Here is a 17,210-nt window from a genome sequence, read left to right as displayed (position 1 = left end):
TCGTGCACCGAATCTGCCACGTCAGCGTTGTGCCCTGGACACCTGGTCACGATGGATCCTTCCCTGTTCACATTTTATGCCTCCATTTTGTCCCTTCTCGTGCCCTTGATACCTCTCGTGGTGGATGTTGGTTTCCAAGCGTAAGTCAGGTCAACCTCTTGGTCAGCGGCAGATAGCCTTGGCTGCAACACTCTCTCCCGAAACCTGCTCCAAATGCCCAGGACTCGATAGAATTCCTTCTCTGAGCGGTACTACTTACTTGATCAACATCGTAGCAGGGCAGCATATGTGACTCTCGATCTTTGGATTGCATCCAACCTGCAGCCTCCGTTATACTTGATCGTTGAGGTGCCTTATCTTTATTCATCATATTTGCTCCATCTTGCCCATTATAGCTCCACGAGGCCCTGTCCAAACAAGTGTCCTCCCAGACACAAAAACACGCAAAAACATATACAAAGAGCTCGATCTAGACTTAGACACAACAAAGAAAAAGAGCACAAAACTTTGGCTTGTCACCCATACCCAGATTATGACCCGCATCATGATCCAAACCCACATCCTAACTCAAATAATATAAATGACTACAAACGACACTACATATAATTGACTTTATTCTGTTATACAAATGACACTGTATATAAATGGCACTATAACATTGTGAACGACAATGTGTATAATTGACACTATTCAGAAATATAAATGACACTTCCTGTAATTGACACTATAATATTGTAAATGACACTATAATATTCTAAATAACACTGTAAAATTGAAAATGACACTATAACATTTTAAAATATTACAGTGTCATTTATATAATTGAATATTGTCAATTATAAGCAGTGTCATTTGTATAACTGAATTGTGCCATTTACATGATTTGGGTCAAAATGCAGGTTTGGATTAGCATGCATGTCAGGATTTGGGTACGGATCAACCCGAATGTACGTTACACCCAGGTGTTTTTGTGATTTTTAAATTAAATTAGTTTAAATTCCTACTTGTATGTTTTGATTTGAAGTCGTCAAACACGGCCAAAACATAAAAATGCAGAATAATAATAAAAAAAAACAATGCAACACATATATATCCTAATGTAATTGACCTCTAGTTTGGTTAGATAGAATGCGCTGGATTAGCGTACTAATCTTACATATTACGGGAATTTGGTTTCCATTATATTCATTAAGTCTGGCCTTGGAAAATCATGCGGACATGTAATAAATCACTATTCACTCCATTTTATGCATCCGACCACCCCCCCTCGGATGCGGTTGCTGGAATTTTTCAATGGTAAAGCTCTCCCCTATTTGCCCTTCCTCGTTTTTCGTGATTCAAAATACACAAGAGGAGTAATTTTAGACACATGTAAACTACAATATGCATCTAAAATATGCAAATCTCGTATATTCATAAATAATAGAGGGATAGAAATGTCATTTTAACAATAGAGGTAAAGAATGCAATGTATACCAAACACAATTAGACGCATCTAACTACAATACCAAATACTCATTTTTTTTATTAATCTTCGTTAATCAGTGAAAAGCATCCAACATTTAATCTATGCTGTATAAACCATTCTTTCGAACCAAATTAGGCCTTAGTGGTTAAGAAATATGTAAAATTATACCCGTTATGAGAAACTACATTTGTACACAATATTTTCTCAATTTTCATTTAGTTTGATTTTTTTTTTGGAAGGAATTCATTTAGTTTGATTGGGTCCTTTAAGTTTGTGCTATACATGTTATTTGGTAATTTGCGTAGCTATCTAATAATAATGTAAAAACTTATCGACAAGGTTACATTAAATAGACCTTTCACTGAGGCCAAAAAAAAAAAAGACCTTTCACCACTCAAACCACCCAAAAAAAAGATTTAATCGAATTAAAAAAAAAACACTTGATTCTCAATATAGGTAGTTCCATGATAAATACTATATGTAGAATTTATATTATGTAGTAGATGATTTATTATGCGAGTTGATAGAAGGATAGGTATGAAAGTAGTTGATACTCCCTAAACTCCAACAGTCTTAAAACGAAAAGCAAAAAACAACAAGAAATTAGATTCCTACACAATCTCTCTCCTACGTGTTGCCCCTCAAATACACCACCAATCCAGATTCACTCTCCTCACTTTTGGGACCCCTTTTTTCTCTCTCATACTTAAACAACCTTTCTCTCTCCTCCCTCTCACCCCCTTTTCCCTCTCTCTTTCCCCCCAATTTTTTCCTTCGCACTCCACCCCAAAAAAAACCCTAGTTTTCTCCCCCCTCCCGAGCTGTCGTTTCGCCTCTTCCGAATTCCCCCGCCCCCTCCCATTTCCTGGCTAATTTATCCGCGCAGATTGGAATTCAGGTTAAATCATGGACGATTCGGAGCAGAACAAGCTGTTTGTTGGGGGCATTTCGTGGGACACGACGGACGATGTGCTCAAGGACCATTTTTGCAAGTACGGCGACGTTTTGGGCTCCGTGATTGCTCGGGATCGGAATTCCGGTCACCCCAGGGGCTTCGCTTTCGTCACCTTCTCGGAATCTTCGGCCGTCGACCGCGCTCTCCAGGATTCCCATCAAATTCTTAGCAGAACGGTCTGCTTCTTGTTTATTCTACTTTTTAGGGTTTTTATGTTTTGTTCTCCTTTGCTTTATTTTTTAGGGCTTTTTTGTCGACTCATTTTATATTCTTTAAAATTATCTCTTTTTCGCGCTTGTGTGTAGGTCAATTATTTTCCCCCCTTCCCCGCTTTTCTTTTGTGTTTTTCCAGTGCATGGCTGGATTACTCGCACAGTCGTGGTCAATGGGCGTCTACATCGTCGTGTATTTTGCTTGCTCTTCTGCGTCGGCTGCTCTATTTTCATGTTTTTCTAGTTTTTTCCCCCCAAAGTTCGAGTTTCTCCTTCCGCGCATGCAGGTCTTCTGTACTGTAATTGGTTTCCTGTTGGAATTTTTTTGGGTTTTTGGATTCTGTCATAAATGTTCTACTAGTATTTTAGGCTTTTATACTTCTTTTTAGTATTATTTTTTATTTACTTTTTTTTCCCTTTTGTTTGCAACTTGTATTGACGGATTTATGTTTGGTTAAAGCTTACCATATATTTCATGCCTGTTTGCAGATTTTGTCAACAGTTTTCCCCCCTTTTTTTGTAATTATCTTTAGGTCTTGTTTTACTCTGATTTAGCAGGTGCTAGCGCCTCATTCTTTCATTGTTTATTTTTAATTTTTCTCGTTTCCTAATCTTTCAAACTTTTCTATGACTTGTCTTATTATAGGTGGAAGTGAAAAGGGCCATTCCTAGGAGCGAACAACAAAGTCAACAACAGAATAATAGGGGATCGAGTAGGAATAATAGTAGGACTAACAGTAGGAGCAACGACCAGTTTAGGACGAAGAAAATTTTTGTAGGGGGTTTGTCAGCTAACTTGACTGAAGAAGAATTCAGAAGTTACTTTGAGAAGTTTGGTAGGATTACTGATGTAGTTGTGATGCACGATAATCTGACTCATAGGCCGAGGGGATTTGGTTTTATTACCTTTGACTCAGAGGATTCTGTAGAGGAAGTTATGCAGAAGAACTTCCATGAGTTGACTGGAAAGCTTGTCGAGGTTAAAAGAGCTGTGCCAAAGGATGGAATCGGTAGTAGTAACATTGGTTATAATGGAAGGTTAGGTGGCGGAAGAAGCCCTACCAGCTTCAACTCTTATCAGCAAGGGAGTTATACGCCTTTTAATTCTAGATATGGGTATTTCCCCGGATATGGTAATGTGGCTGGCTATCCATATGGAGCTGGGATATTCGGTGGTGGTTATCCTTCTGGAGGGTACAGTGGAATTGGTTATGGGCTCACTCCAATTGCCCCGAGGAGTCCTTGGAATCCAGCAATGGTTGGTGTCAGGGGAAGTTTCCTGCCTTATGGAAGTGCTGCTCCTGTCTATCCCTCCTACGTGAATGGTGGACCTGGAGTAATGGGAATGTCTGTGAACGGTTATGGTGGGATCTTGGGTGGTGATGTTCAACACACGACTGAATCAGCACCCTCTCAGACTGGTATAAATAATGTAGATGCCAATTCTTTTGGTACTGGTAGAAGCTTTGGAGGCGCAGCTAGCAAACAGAGCCATAGAGTTAGTGATAAGTCTTACCAAGCTGCTAACTCAAGCTGACTACTTGGCATCTTGACTGTGGATATTGACATGTTAGAAGTTTCTCCCACTGACGGAGTTGGGTACCATTATTCCAATGTCCATGCATTAGATCTCTTTCTAATTCTTATAAAGATTTGGTGTGGTTTCTTGTTTTTAATTTCAAAAATTAATGGATTCTGGATTCAGTTATTGTAATATAATTTATTTATAAATTTATTTTTTTCATATCTTGTTTCCACTTTCCCTGACAAATGTTGATGACCATGCTCTGGAGTCAGCTTCTGATATGTTTAACTCAGTTTGGTTTGATCAAGCTAGCTGAAGGTATGTCATGATTATTTTTTTTCTTGGTCCCCTAGCAACCAGAAGTAGATTTCGTAAATGCGTTGAATTTATTTTCAAGTCAGCTGTGATAATCTTGTATGTCCTTTTACCTTATAGCCCCACTATGATATTCCTGGTCATCTCATCTTTGGAAGTTGTTCTGAATTGGGATGTGCCTATGATGATTTGGTTCCGATCTATGTCTACTTTGTGTCTTGCTTGTGATGAATTTCATTTCCTCTTTTAACTGTCGAGCGAAAGGAATATATGCTACTCAGATTTATGTAATATACACACTCTGCATTCTTGTATTGTATTTAGATCTTTTAGCTATCATAAGTTGCCTTCATGTTTAATATAAGTTGAAGAATTGAAGAAGCTGAGCTTCTGGGACTTGTTTCGTGGAGATGAGTGTTGTAGTTGTAGCATTTTCCCATTTCTATTCTTCTTCCTTTTGAAGGATATGCTTAGTCTGCTGCTGTTGTTGTGATTACTGCCCATTATTGGCAGCGCTGCAAAATTGATGGGCGATGGCTTTCTACAAGCTTGTGTAGTGTTGTTGGCTTTAGGGTTAGCTAGAGATGCATTAATGTTGATGTTGTTCCTTTTTCCCTTCAATTATGTCATTATCAAATCATATTATCAAGAAAAGTAAGTTGGTGTTGCTGATATTTGGAAAGTAAATGTGTCTGTTATAAGAGCACTCACAATGGTTACACGATAGCCATTACACGATAGGGCTATCGTGTAAATGTGCTATCGTGTAACTGTTGCGGGAGAGATTTACACGAGGGCTACACGTTCTATCGTGTAGCCCTTTAAACGGTAAAATATAGGCGCGTGTCTATAAAAAAAAAATTGGAAATTCGAATTTTGACTCAAAATTGGCAGCTTTGACTGCTTTGACTCCTCGGTTTGTGTGCCAAAATTTGACCGTTTGAATTTTTTTTTTTCAATTTTTCTTCTCTTTATAACTACATCTTCCTCCTTTCTCTTCCTCACTTTTACTCCACAATTCTCCTTCTTTCAATTTCTTTCATTCTTGTTCCTTCTTCAAGCGCTTTCATCTTCTTTCTTCCGACAATGGCGGAATCCGACCACGGTTCTTCGTCTGATTCGTCCGACGGTGTAGCTCATGCGATCACGGAGGAGATAGAGTTGCAGAAACAACTGCTTGCTCACATCTATGGCCAGCCGGCGCCGGAGGCGTGACGTGTGAAACGTCACCGATCTTACGTCCACCGTGATAGAGAGGAAGCCCACCTACGTCTTATGCAAGACTACTTCAACGACAATCCGACGTACGGACCTACATTTTTCCGGCGGCGTTTTCGAATGCAGAAGGAGCTTTTCTTGCGCATCGTGGAGGCTGTTCAAGGTATAGATACTTTCTTCCAGATGACCACTGATGCAATAGGTCGGAACTCTCTTTCCCCGTTTCAGAAATGCACGTCGGCTATCCGCCAGTTAGCCACCGGCCTCTGTGCGGATACTTTTGACGAGTATCTTAGAGTCGCCGACTCCACCGGGCGTGTATGCCTGAAGAAGTTCTGCAAGGCGGTCATCCGGGCTTTTGGAGCCCATTATCTGCGTCGTCCAATTCCGGAGGACATCACACGCCTTACCCAGATGCACGAGGTGCGACACGACGGAGAGTGGTCGAGCAACCCCCGTTTCATTCGAGGAATATGTCCAAAGAGATGCCCTTCTCCGAGATAGGCAGTTGCACGCCGCGCTCCAATATGATTTGATGGAGCATGTTTGGGCACGTTTTGGACCTCTAGGGCCGGAATAGTTATTTGTAGTATTTGTTTTTATTTTATTAAATTTTATGTAATTTTTAGGATTTCAAAATTAATGCAATTTAAATTTGAAGTAAATTGTGTAATTTAATGTTATGAAATTAAATTTAAATGAAAAATGAAAAAATCAAAACTAATTCTATTATGTAAGCTATCATGTAACCCCACTGCAGCATTTTTACACCATGTGGTCCCCCCATCATAAAGTAGGCTATCATGTAAGCTATCATGTAACCCCATTGCGGATGCTCTAAGGCAACTGTCGAAATTGTTTCACTTCACGGCAGAATTTAAAATGTTTTAGATATGGAAGAGAATACAAAAATTTAAGTACATTCAAGTGTATTTCAAATTTACCTAAGTCCCTGGTATAGTGTATTTATTCGGCCTAAACTTTTTTATGTTTTCGGATATTAGCCAGTTCTTTTAAAATTATTAACTTAGTCATATTTTTGACAGCTGAATGAAATTAAGAGACATTATTTATTTATTTTTAACTTAGTGTATTTGATAAATTATTTAAGTAAATAAAAAAATTTTAAAGATCGTGCGGCAGAGAACTTGAATCTAAGACCTCAAGTTTTGTGTATTAACCTCCTACTATTATGTCAACACATGCATATAAATTAAGAGGCGAGTGTTGGATGACATGAGAAATATATAGATTTAAATCAATTACCAATTCTCAAATTTCTATCTTGGACGTAAATGTCCTTTTGACAATAAGTTTACTTGAGCTAAGTCCACATATTTGTCATATTTTTAAATATTGACAGAAAAACTAAATTGACTGATTTTAGTCAATTAACAAAGTATTACTAACATATGATCATATCATAAAGAAATAAAAATTGAAGAATTTCATAAGCGTATGTTTAACTAATAACTGGATCCTAAAAGTGAGGCAGGTTTAATGGTCATGCAAATGACAACTTTGCCACGAGATACGATTTGGAGCAGTGAAGTGTGCTTGAATTATTGACCAAGAATTAATGGCTTTTAAATGTTGATTTGTTTGTAATTCAAAAAAAAATGTTAATTTGTTTGACTTTCCACTTTATTGAACCATGAATTTTGGTACTAATTGTTCACACATGCTTTATCAGTCGATATTTACTATGAAAGCGAAACACAGCGCATGCATCGGCCACTAACCAACACCTCACCAACAAACATTTATTTTTCCTATATTTTCATTAAATTAAATATATTAATGCTAATCACTTTTCTATTCTTTCTTTTACAAATTAACAATTAAACAGAGAAATTCTAATATCGTGTTGCATTAAACTCGAAATCAAGACTTCTAATTTTAGATATCGATCATTTACCGTTGAATCAACACAGACACACAATGCTAATTTTTTTTTTTTTTTTTGATCGGCCAAAGTCATGTTAGATGTTAGTAATTAGTTCCCCATCCACTCCAAGAACCACCTTATCTCTCCATTCAGCAAGATCCACCTTATATCTCCAATCTCCAATTCGCTCCCAAGAGAGATCGAACCCGGATCACTTCACTAAAAACACACAATGCTAATGACTTTTAATATACAGACTGCTTCATTCTTCACATCTCGTAAGCTAATAAAAACTATTATATGTAATGTAAGACTTTTATTGCCTTATGTTCTAATTTAGTATGATGTTAAACAATTCAAATTATAGTACCATCTTAAGTTAAAACTATTATATGTAATGTAAGACTTTTATTGTGGTTTCAGTACCATCATTTAGAGGATAAAACAGAAGTATGGCTTTCTTATTTCTCTTTCCTTACCGACTTCTTAACATTTTTATTAATTTAAGTCATAATTTTCAGAACTAATATTTTATCAGAAACATGGGTGGAATTGCACTCTGCACAACTCAATTTAGTAAATCTACAAAAAAAAAAATCGTAAACTTAAAAATGATTAAGGGTGTCGGATCACTATTTTCTTTCTTTTTTCTTACCAGGAAAATTGTACTAAAATTACAACATATTTGAAAGTCTTAACATTTAGCACTACGAAGAGAATATAACAATAGCGACTAGAAAAAAAAGGAGATATGAGTAAATGATAAATATCCTTTGCAACTAGTTTTTGAATGATCATTCGAAAATGTTCAAGTGTTATTTTTCGAATAAAATAGTGTTATTCTGGTAACTAATTGCACAGGGCAACAAGTTGAAAAAGAGTATTTGTGATGATAAATTGACGCCAATTTATCGTAGACAGCAAGAAAACGGAAAATGTGAAATGAATTTAGATACACCTCAGAAAACAGAAAATGTGTAAATGCATTTACGAGTCTGAATTTATTTTTTGACCAAACTTAAAACTCTTGTTTAAAGTGATCTCTTTTTTGAAAAAAAAAGACTCGGGATTTCAAAATTTTCCATAGATAGTATAATTAGCGACCACATAATTTTATCTTGTCAGTTTCTTCGCAGGAAAAAAAACAAGAAAAAAAAAAGAGAAAAGTTCAGACATTCCAATGATGCCTCTGCTAACTCCGGCCGCCAACGGCGGCGGAGCGGTGCTCTCCTCCACCCACCACTGCTCCCTCAAATCCGTCCACCCCGTCGCTCCCCTTTTCTCGAAACGCCGCCCCACTCTCTCAGCCTCCCGCACCATCAAACCCCTCACGCTAGCCAACGCCGCCGAATCCTCCGGCGGCGCCTCCGCCAAGCCCGCCTCCACGAGCACCTCCTCCTCCCCCGCCCCTTTTGACGACCAGGGCTCCAACCCGAATCCTATCTCGTTTGTGGGCCAAGAAAAGGTCCCGCTCGAAGGTGTTATTCAGTTCGAGAAGCCGGACTCTTCTTCGCGTCTCGCTAAATGGGGGTATATACATACATACGTCTATGTATATTTATCTCTCTGTTTGTTTGTGTGTTACTGAAATTGGATTGCGGATTGCAGCCTTGTGGCCGTGTTAGCTGGCGGCGATGTTGCAATGTTGTTGTTGTTTGCGGCAATTGGGAGGTCTAGCCATGGATTACCTGTTTTCGATTTTGAAACCTTCAAAACCGCCGACCCTTTCATTGCAGGTACATTTTCGCTCCCTAAAATTCGATTTACAATTTATCGGTTTCTCTATGGATATATGCTGCATTTACTTTTGTTCAAGCAATGTATGCGTATGGTAGAATTGAGAAATTTTGTGGCGTGAGGCGAATTATGTTTGTTTTATTGTGTGTTTGAATGATTAGGGTGGTTTTTGAGTGCATACTTTCTTGGGGGATACAGCAAGGAAGGCCGAGGGAAGAATGGTCTGCAGAGTGCTGTTGTTGCAGCTGCCAAATCCTGGTCTTTGGGGATTCCGGTAACTAATATTCTTTTTTTGTGTGTTATACAAAACCCGTATATACTGATCTTGTGATGTTTTTTGTGAGAATCTAGCCGCTATTTTTTTCCCATTCTTTCCGAGATTCTGTTGGTATAGAGAATGTGAGTATTATTTTCTTTTTTGTATTCGACATACTACGTAGAAAGTTAGCGATTCGTGGGAAGTTCTCGGCCAATGTTTCTTAATAGAGCTATCTTTAAGCTTTTGCTGGAACATGCTGTTTTTACTTTCCCCTGAAAAGATGATATGGAAGAACTTCACGACGTTGGTAATCGATTTTAGCTGACTATAAGTTTGGAACTAATGGAATAGCATTTGTGCAAGTAAGAAGTGTGATAATTCAATATGTTGGAGCTCTAGGTGAGGAGAACAGAAAACAGTTTTGGGAAATCTCAAGGGTTGATTCTAAAGTTTTTTATGATTATTTTCTGGCTTGCCAAACCAAAGGTTGATTCACCCTTTCATTCAAGGTCCTTTCGAAGTTCAAACTCATCAGGTAGGCATCTCCCTAGTTATTAATGAATCTCTGACGCAAACACCACTCAATAAATAGGGAATAGTAGCTTCATCAATATCCAAAAGTGCACCTTGCAATAATACTACTGTCATAGTGAGAACGAAAAGCTTTCACGAACATAGTTTCGCCACCGCATTTCAGCTATAGATGCATAATAGAAATATGGTTTTATGGTGAAGATATTTAATAGTTGTTTCAGACATGAAAAAATAATTTGATGACATATTTGGGAATGATGAATACTGTGACACTTTCATAGCTTGGAGATAAATGGAGGATATTTGATTATTGGAGAGCGGTGAGGATATGGTTTAGCACAGTATACTCATAATTCTTACTATTACGATAGTCCTAAGTTAGAGATAATGCTTGGAAGAAGTTGTATATGATATGCTATCGAACTTTCCTTTTCTCGTGAAAAAGGAAGTGTGCGGGTCAGTTCGTTTTTCTGTACCTTAGTAGAAAACTTATAACCTCATAGGTCATAGCTTGTTTAGAAGGGATGATTGTTTTCTAATAACTTTTATGTGGCTTGCCATCTGTAACTGCCTCTTCAGCTCGTGTACTTGTCTAGTTAGTTTGATCTTCTATTGCTAATTCTCAAGTGCCTACTGAAGATGAGATCTCTTGCCAGATTAAAAGCCAGTTAAAAGTGCATCTAACAAAAATCTACTCTTAAAATACAATTGCTACATACTTATTCATTTCCCATCCTGATTCTCAGTCTTCCAAATAATCGTTCTCTAGCCTCTGCACGTACTCGCTGTTTGCAAAGTCCACTTGTAATGCCTCTCGAATATGCCCCACGGATGCCCTTAAACCATTGCAATAAATCGTGAATTTGTAAATAATTTTTAAACTTGAAATTCATAACTTAATTATTCAAAGCTGTGGAAATTTTGATATAATCTCAGAAAATTGCCAATAATTTAATAATTTAGTATAAATAAGTACTACTATTAAATTTATTTCATGGGAAGGTTCTCGACCGACTGTAAGATTTATTCTATCCAATGTAACTATTATGTATTAAAATAATAGAAAAACAATTTGCTAATGCTGTGACATTAAAGTAGGGATCAAATTCAGCGGAACATTGCTTATAAACAACAAGTTTGTGAGATTTGGTCAGGTTAAAATTCATCAAAGATGTATAAAGTTTAGAAAACCTATTAGAATATCATGTTTTATCTTATTCATGTTGAACTCAGAGAATACATTGCTGTGGCTTTAACCTTGTTTGCTTATGTTCAATTAAAAAGAGTTGATGATGCAAAAACCCTTCATTAAGATAAAAAATATTTAAAAATGCAAAAAAAGAAGGCACATACTAAGAGAGAGAGAGAGAGAGACTTCTTTGCTAGAAATTGTTAGTATATAATATGTGGTGGCTCACTGATGTTATGAGTGGACGAGGCGACAAGTTTAACCAAGCAGCAATAGCTTTTTCCAAGTTTAGTGGCTGTGGTGTTGGAATAGTAGTGGTGAAAAAAAGAGATTAGTGGAGCAGTGGAGGGCCGTAGAGTGATAAGGTTCTTTATAATTAGTTGTGCGGGATCTTGTGCACTTGGCATTTCATGGAGAAGACATAAGCGTATTGACTTCTCTATTGCGAATCTATTTGCAATCTCACTGATTGAGAGTGTCCGGTTGCTTGTTGATAGCTGGTTGGCCTTTTAATCTTATTCTTGTTCATTGAAACATAATTTCCTTTGTCGTCTAATCTTGTTGAATTCTTTTGATATAGATATCTTGAACTTCTTCTTTTGTGCCTGTTCATATTAGTGATGTTCATTGTGCACCATGTATTGCTTCAACTTGCTCTCATATACATTTCAGTTAGGATTAGTCATAAGAGCACTATCAATTGGCCATCCGCCACCAACAAACTTTATGCTGGTTACTATGGGAAGCACAGCTGTTTTACTTATTGGATGGCGAGCATTATTCTTCACTATTTTCCCCTCCGACAAGGGCAAGAAGAATGACGTGTACAAGCGTGGCAGCCCTTTTGAACTTTTTGAGGTATGCATCGAAAATTTTATGGTCAGCAACTGAGAGGTGTTCAGTATCTTTGTTTTTTGTTTCTGTTTATCGTGATGATTTGCTATTTTTTCGTGATTCTGTTAGTCTCCTCAATTAGGTATTTGATCCCATTTGAAGTGTAATGAATCTTAGCCAAAGATTTACATACTATATTTTTGTGAAGAACCAACAATTTTTTTTTAAGAAGATTTGTTATGAGCTAAACTCATTCCAGCTGATGGTTATAATAGAGCAACATTTACATTGGTTGCAGTTGCTTACGTCGTTGGTGAGAAGATGGTGATGAGCACAGCAATTCTTTCGACTCTAACCGCGATTATATATCCTCCTTGGAGGTAACTTTTTTGTGATTCCTTCCTTTTGTCATTGAAAGACAAGGAAAGTGTAAATGAAGAGAATACTGATATTTGTATTATTAATACACATTTCTTGAGAAGATAGCTTTAAACTTCTCAAACACACAAGATTCCTCTTACTTTATGGTGTGTGTTTACAACCATTTGATCATCTAGTAATTTTTTTCAAGTGAGTGAAAAGAGGACCTTGCTTTCATGACAAGTGATATATACACTATTGCTGAGATTAAATTAGCACTATATTACTTAAAATTGAGTTGGCCCAAGACTAATTTTGTCATAGGGGGTAAGTCAAGACTCATACATCAAGACTAATCCTATGTGGCACTCTCTCAAGATTGAATCACGGGGTGGTCGTATTCACTCAACGAATAGATTAATCTAATCTAGTTTTATCTAATCCTTCAAACCTAACGGCCCCAATTGTGCATATATTAGAGTATGACAGCAGTTCCAAGTGCTGCATGTGATGTGCCAATTTTCACTTTAGGACTTGATCATTCCCACATCCATAATAACAATAATACAGAGATAATTAAACACATCATTGACATTACAAATATTGCAATTTAATGAGATTTCTGGGCACTGAAAAAACATGTCCTTGAGAAATGAGAGATGCGCAGTTAATAGAAAGGCAGTAAAGCTTTCATCTAAATATGTAATAAATCATAATAACATCACGGACAGTGTTATTTATTACACACTGCAAGACAAGTCAGCCATACTCATGCCCTCTCTCTCATCCGCTTCATCTAAACAGGTTAGGCTTCCACTCACTGCACATGAACAAAGTAAACAACGGATTAGTCTTACTTTTTTTTAATTTATCAATGTTAATAGATTAGTGTGTATCTACATTCTACACTATCACCAAAATAAAATATCAAAAAAAGTATATACATCAAAATCTAGGATGCATCCTTCACAATTAGGATTTATTGATCCTTAATTAAAATGCATGGATGTAGCATTTATTTGGAGTCCGGATGCATCAGAATGCAGCTGTATGAAAATTAAATAGGGAAAGTAAGATGGTGATGAATGATGTGATGTGGGTACTACTTCAATCTCAGCCTCAAGTACTTGGATTCTTATTTTGGATCATCATTGTAGGATAAATTAATATCCAAGAGACAAGGAGACTCCACATCTGCTATCCATTTTCTGCAATTTACCCAGAATTTGAATATTATCTTCTTCTTCTTCTTTTTTTAGATTTTTTTTTTTGCTCTTTCGTAAATGATGGCTGCCGGTTATGTTATCTCGATTTTCTTTTTCATTTAATGTATGACCCTTCAATCAATAGTCATTTGATTTTATTTTTCTTTATAACACCAATCCCCACAACATGATTATCCTACATTCTCATTTGAAAATTTCTACATCTACAGCTTATAACTTTTCTTCCTCCAGTAATGGTGAGAATAAAGGTTGTCACAACTTCATTCAAATGCGTGAGCAGAGGTAGGGCATAATTCGTATTGATGTTGCCTTAATAATGGAATAATTGTTTTCCCTAAAAAAAATAAAAATTGGAATAATTATTCAGTAGCATGGAAATATTAGTTTACTCGTAGTCGTGGGGATCATGGAGTCCCCACAATTATATGCTTGAAGCAACTACATTTCGAGAATTGTGGAAATGGCATGTGTATTTTGGAAATGACATCAGTTTACTTAATCAGTCCCATATTAACTATGTACTAATGGATCGAGTGTGGATTATTATTTTAAGAACAAATGACACATAATATACCTAATCTAATCCTAAATACATAGTCACGTGCAACAGATTGTTGGTTATCCTTGACATCATCTAATGATACGCAGCGGAATATACATTCAAGGATTAGATTTAGATTTACAAATGCATCATGTGTAGAGATAGGCACACAACAATAAGAATAACTTACTTGTTATGTGGTAAACGTGCGTCTCGATTCTTGCCGCGAATCCACTACTAAGGTATCCACGTGTATGTCGATTCGATGCAGGAACTATTCCAAGTGCACGATTCAATCGTCGACAGCTAGGAAATCTCCGATTGAAACTATAGTGCTCTCTTAGTGTTTGCCAAGCAAAAGCTCATTCTAGTAAGACCAAGAACTCTTACTTATAGGCCAAAAGAATTGGCTTACCTTGTAAGCCAAAGAGTTGGCTTCTCTTATAAGCCAAAGAGTTGTCTTACTAAGGAAGCCAATCCTACTCCAATTAATAGGTCCAATAGTCCAACTAATTCCCAATTAATTAAGTGTTATTAGAATATATCAAATATATCCTAATCTAGTCCATAATATCTTTCACAGATTTCTAGAATGACATTACTTCATTCGTGTAATGATACTTGAACATTACTGAATGAGATCTTCAAATGTCATTTTTATGTTGAAATAGTATCATTCGGAAACTAATTGCACGGTGCAACCAATTGCACGGGAGAGTGCCTCATGAGTAGTGTTCATCAAGATCTTCTAATATCCTCAAGATCCAAGAAAAAAAAATGCAAGAAGGGAATATTTAGAGACATCCAAACTTGTTGAACAATGATTAAAGGCCCAAAGCGTCTTTGGTACAAAGATAATAAAATGCACTAAATAATTAAGAATTGTTCGATAGTGAAACTCATAAATAGTTATTAGTCGATATTAAGAACTCGTAATCATTGGACAAATATTGTGAACGGAAATATAAATTTGATGTGATAATAACGCCGCAACTGTTGAAAATATCAACTCATTATATGTCATATATGATGTTGTTTTAGGCGAATGATAAGATAAGTGTTAATAGGGGGAAAAATGTCTACTTCCATTTAACTCAACAAAAAATGTCCGTTATTATGAAAATCTATGCTCAAAATGATTTATTTATTTAAAGTCGAAAATCAAATTTTAATGTTAAAAATTAATTTTGTTGTTTTTTTATTTGCTTATTGCATTTATTCAACACATTATTACATACTATGGCATGTATAATAAGTTAGGGCGATGCTATTTGGATAAATTTGATCTTGATCAAATGCAATAAATATTTAATTTCAACATAAAAAGACATTCTATCCATTATACATCTTTCATTTCATAATTTTAATATAATTATATATATATGTATATATATTGAGAACAAAAAATACATTAAATGTGTAGATTTTCAATAAGAATATTTACTAGTTATATATATATATTAATTGAATAATAATTCATCATTAAATTTGCTTTAAAAATTATCATTAAGTGGATATTTTTATTTTAAGAAAATGGTAATTTAATTTAATTAAAACTTATAATTTTTCATTCCAGTTTTAAAAATATGTTAAATTATTTAAATAAAATTATAATACATATGTATATATATATATATATAATTCAAATTTCGAACTTAATTTAAGTTTTTAGTAGGGGTATTTAAGATAAAATATATTTTAATTTTTAATATTGTGACTATTTTGACTTCATTAATATGGATCAATTTGATCCAAATAGATTTATACAATAATTTAGTCATCGTTACATGTTTTTCTTATACATTTATTACACAATTATACCTCTTGTAACTAAAAAGAAAAGAAAAAAAAAAGAAAAAGAAATAGGTAATCCTTTCCTAAAAAGCCAAGTAATTCCATCAATATTTAAATATATTTTAGTTCCTTCGCTTAAACTTAAGCATAAAATACGTATATTGTATTTAGGTATAAAATTAATGAAATTGAGTATTTAAAATTTTTAATCATAAAATAACGTTATTTTCTTAAGCTCTACACTTGGAAGTTTGAGTTTTATGATAAATTAATACAGTAATGTTTATGAGGCGCAGATGGGATAATTGGGTGTGAAAGGAAGAGGGGCAATAGGTCTGCTGAATAGGGCCACAGACTGTAATTCAGAGATTTGTCAAGTAGCCGTCAACAAATATATAGATAGATTAGATTAGGCTTCGTTTCACATTCCCATTAATGAGAGAGAGAGAGAGAGCCAATCACTCTTCCATTGATTGATATTTCCAGAGCTAATTTTGTCAGATATAATATTAATATTTTATAAACATATCCATACTGATATCCTTTTCCATTCTTTTTTTGAAAGTTTTATCCTTTTCTATTCTGATTGTTTAATCACATCATCTTCCTACCTATCTAACCCTACATGCCTATACTCAACAAGTCAAAGGATTTTCGCTATTTATTTTTTCAATAATAGTACTACTACTACTTTAACAAAATAGGAGTATATTCCAGCAAAAAAATAATTTACTTCAAAATTTAAAATTATTTATTTGGTTTTATTGTTTCTTCATATTGTAGTTTTTTTGGTAATTTTTTTTTATTTTTTAAGTGCAAAAAAGTACTTAACTAAATTCTTTTAAAATTTGAACTAAAAATTTAAATATATCATTTTTTTAAGTATTTAATCTTTTTTGTCTACACATATTTTGTCCATATAAAAATACTCTTGCTTTGTTTAAGTATTTAATCTTTTTTTTGTCCGGACATATTTTTTAACAACTGGGCTTAATCTTGCTTGCTTCAGTATTTATAAGATTTTAAACTTTTCTTTACTTACTAGAATTGAGGAGAATGACGTATTTTATAAGATTAAGAATTAATGTTGTGCTATGACACAAAGAATTAACGTTTTGCAATAAATAACAAATCGGGCTTCGAAAATTTTAGAAT

At 35.2% G+C, this 17,210-nt stretch overlaps 2 protein-coding genes across 3 annotated transcripts; both read left to right on the top strand.

The window, feature by feature from the left end:
* The first annotated feature begins 2,070 nt into the window (after positions 1-2,070).
* LOC131010667 (heterogeneous nuclear ribonucleoprotein 1-like) lies at positions 2,071-4,379 on the top strand. The gene is made up of 2 exons (XM_057938303.1): positions 2,071-2,599; positions 3,282-4,379. The coding sequence occupies exons 1-2, from the start codon at positions 2,375-2,377 to the stop codon at positions 4,170-4,172; spliced, it is 1,116 nt and encodes a 371-aa protein (XP_057794286.1). The 5' UTR covers positions 2,071-2,374; the 3' UTR covers positions 4,173-4,379.
* Positions 4,380-8,547: 4,168 nt separating this feature from the next.
* On the top strand, positions 8,548-12,643 carry LOC131010664 (uncharacterized). Of its 2 annotated transcripts, XM_057938301.1 has the most exons (5): positions 8,548-9,111; positions 9,190-9,317; positions 9,480-9,592; positions 11,973-12,158; positions 12,433-12,643. In XM_057938301.1, exons 1-5 carry the CDS (start codon positions 8,762-8,764, stop codon positions 12,460-12,462), a joined length of 807 nt encoding a protein of 268 aa, XP_057794284.1. In that variant the 5' UTR covers positions 8,548-8,761; the 3' UTR covers positions 12,463-12,643. The 2 variants fall into 2 exon arrangements, with proteins under 2 accessions (XP_057794284.1, XP_057794283.1); XM_057938300.1 differs by lacking the exon at positions 12,433-12,643 and having other exon boundaries at positions 8,652-9,111; positions 11,973-12,383.
* Positions 12,644-17,210: the final 4,567 nt, after the last annotated feature.

Source organism: Salvia miltiorrhiza, chromosome 2 (genome assembly GCF_028751815.1).
Source record: "Salvia miltiorrhiza cultivar Shanhuang (shh) chromosome 2, IMPLAD_Smil_shh, whole genome shotgun sequence".
Lineage (NCBI taxonomy): Eukaryota > Viridiplantae > Streptophyta > Magnoliopsida > Lamiales > Lamiaceae > Salvia > Salvia miltiorrhiza.
The sequence above is the reverse complement of the archived record's forward strand: the minus strand, read 5'-3'. Positions and strand labels throughout refer to the sequence as shown.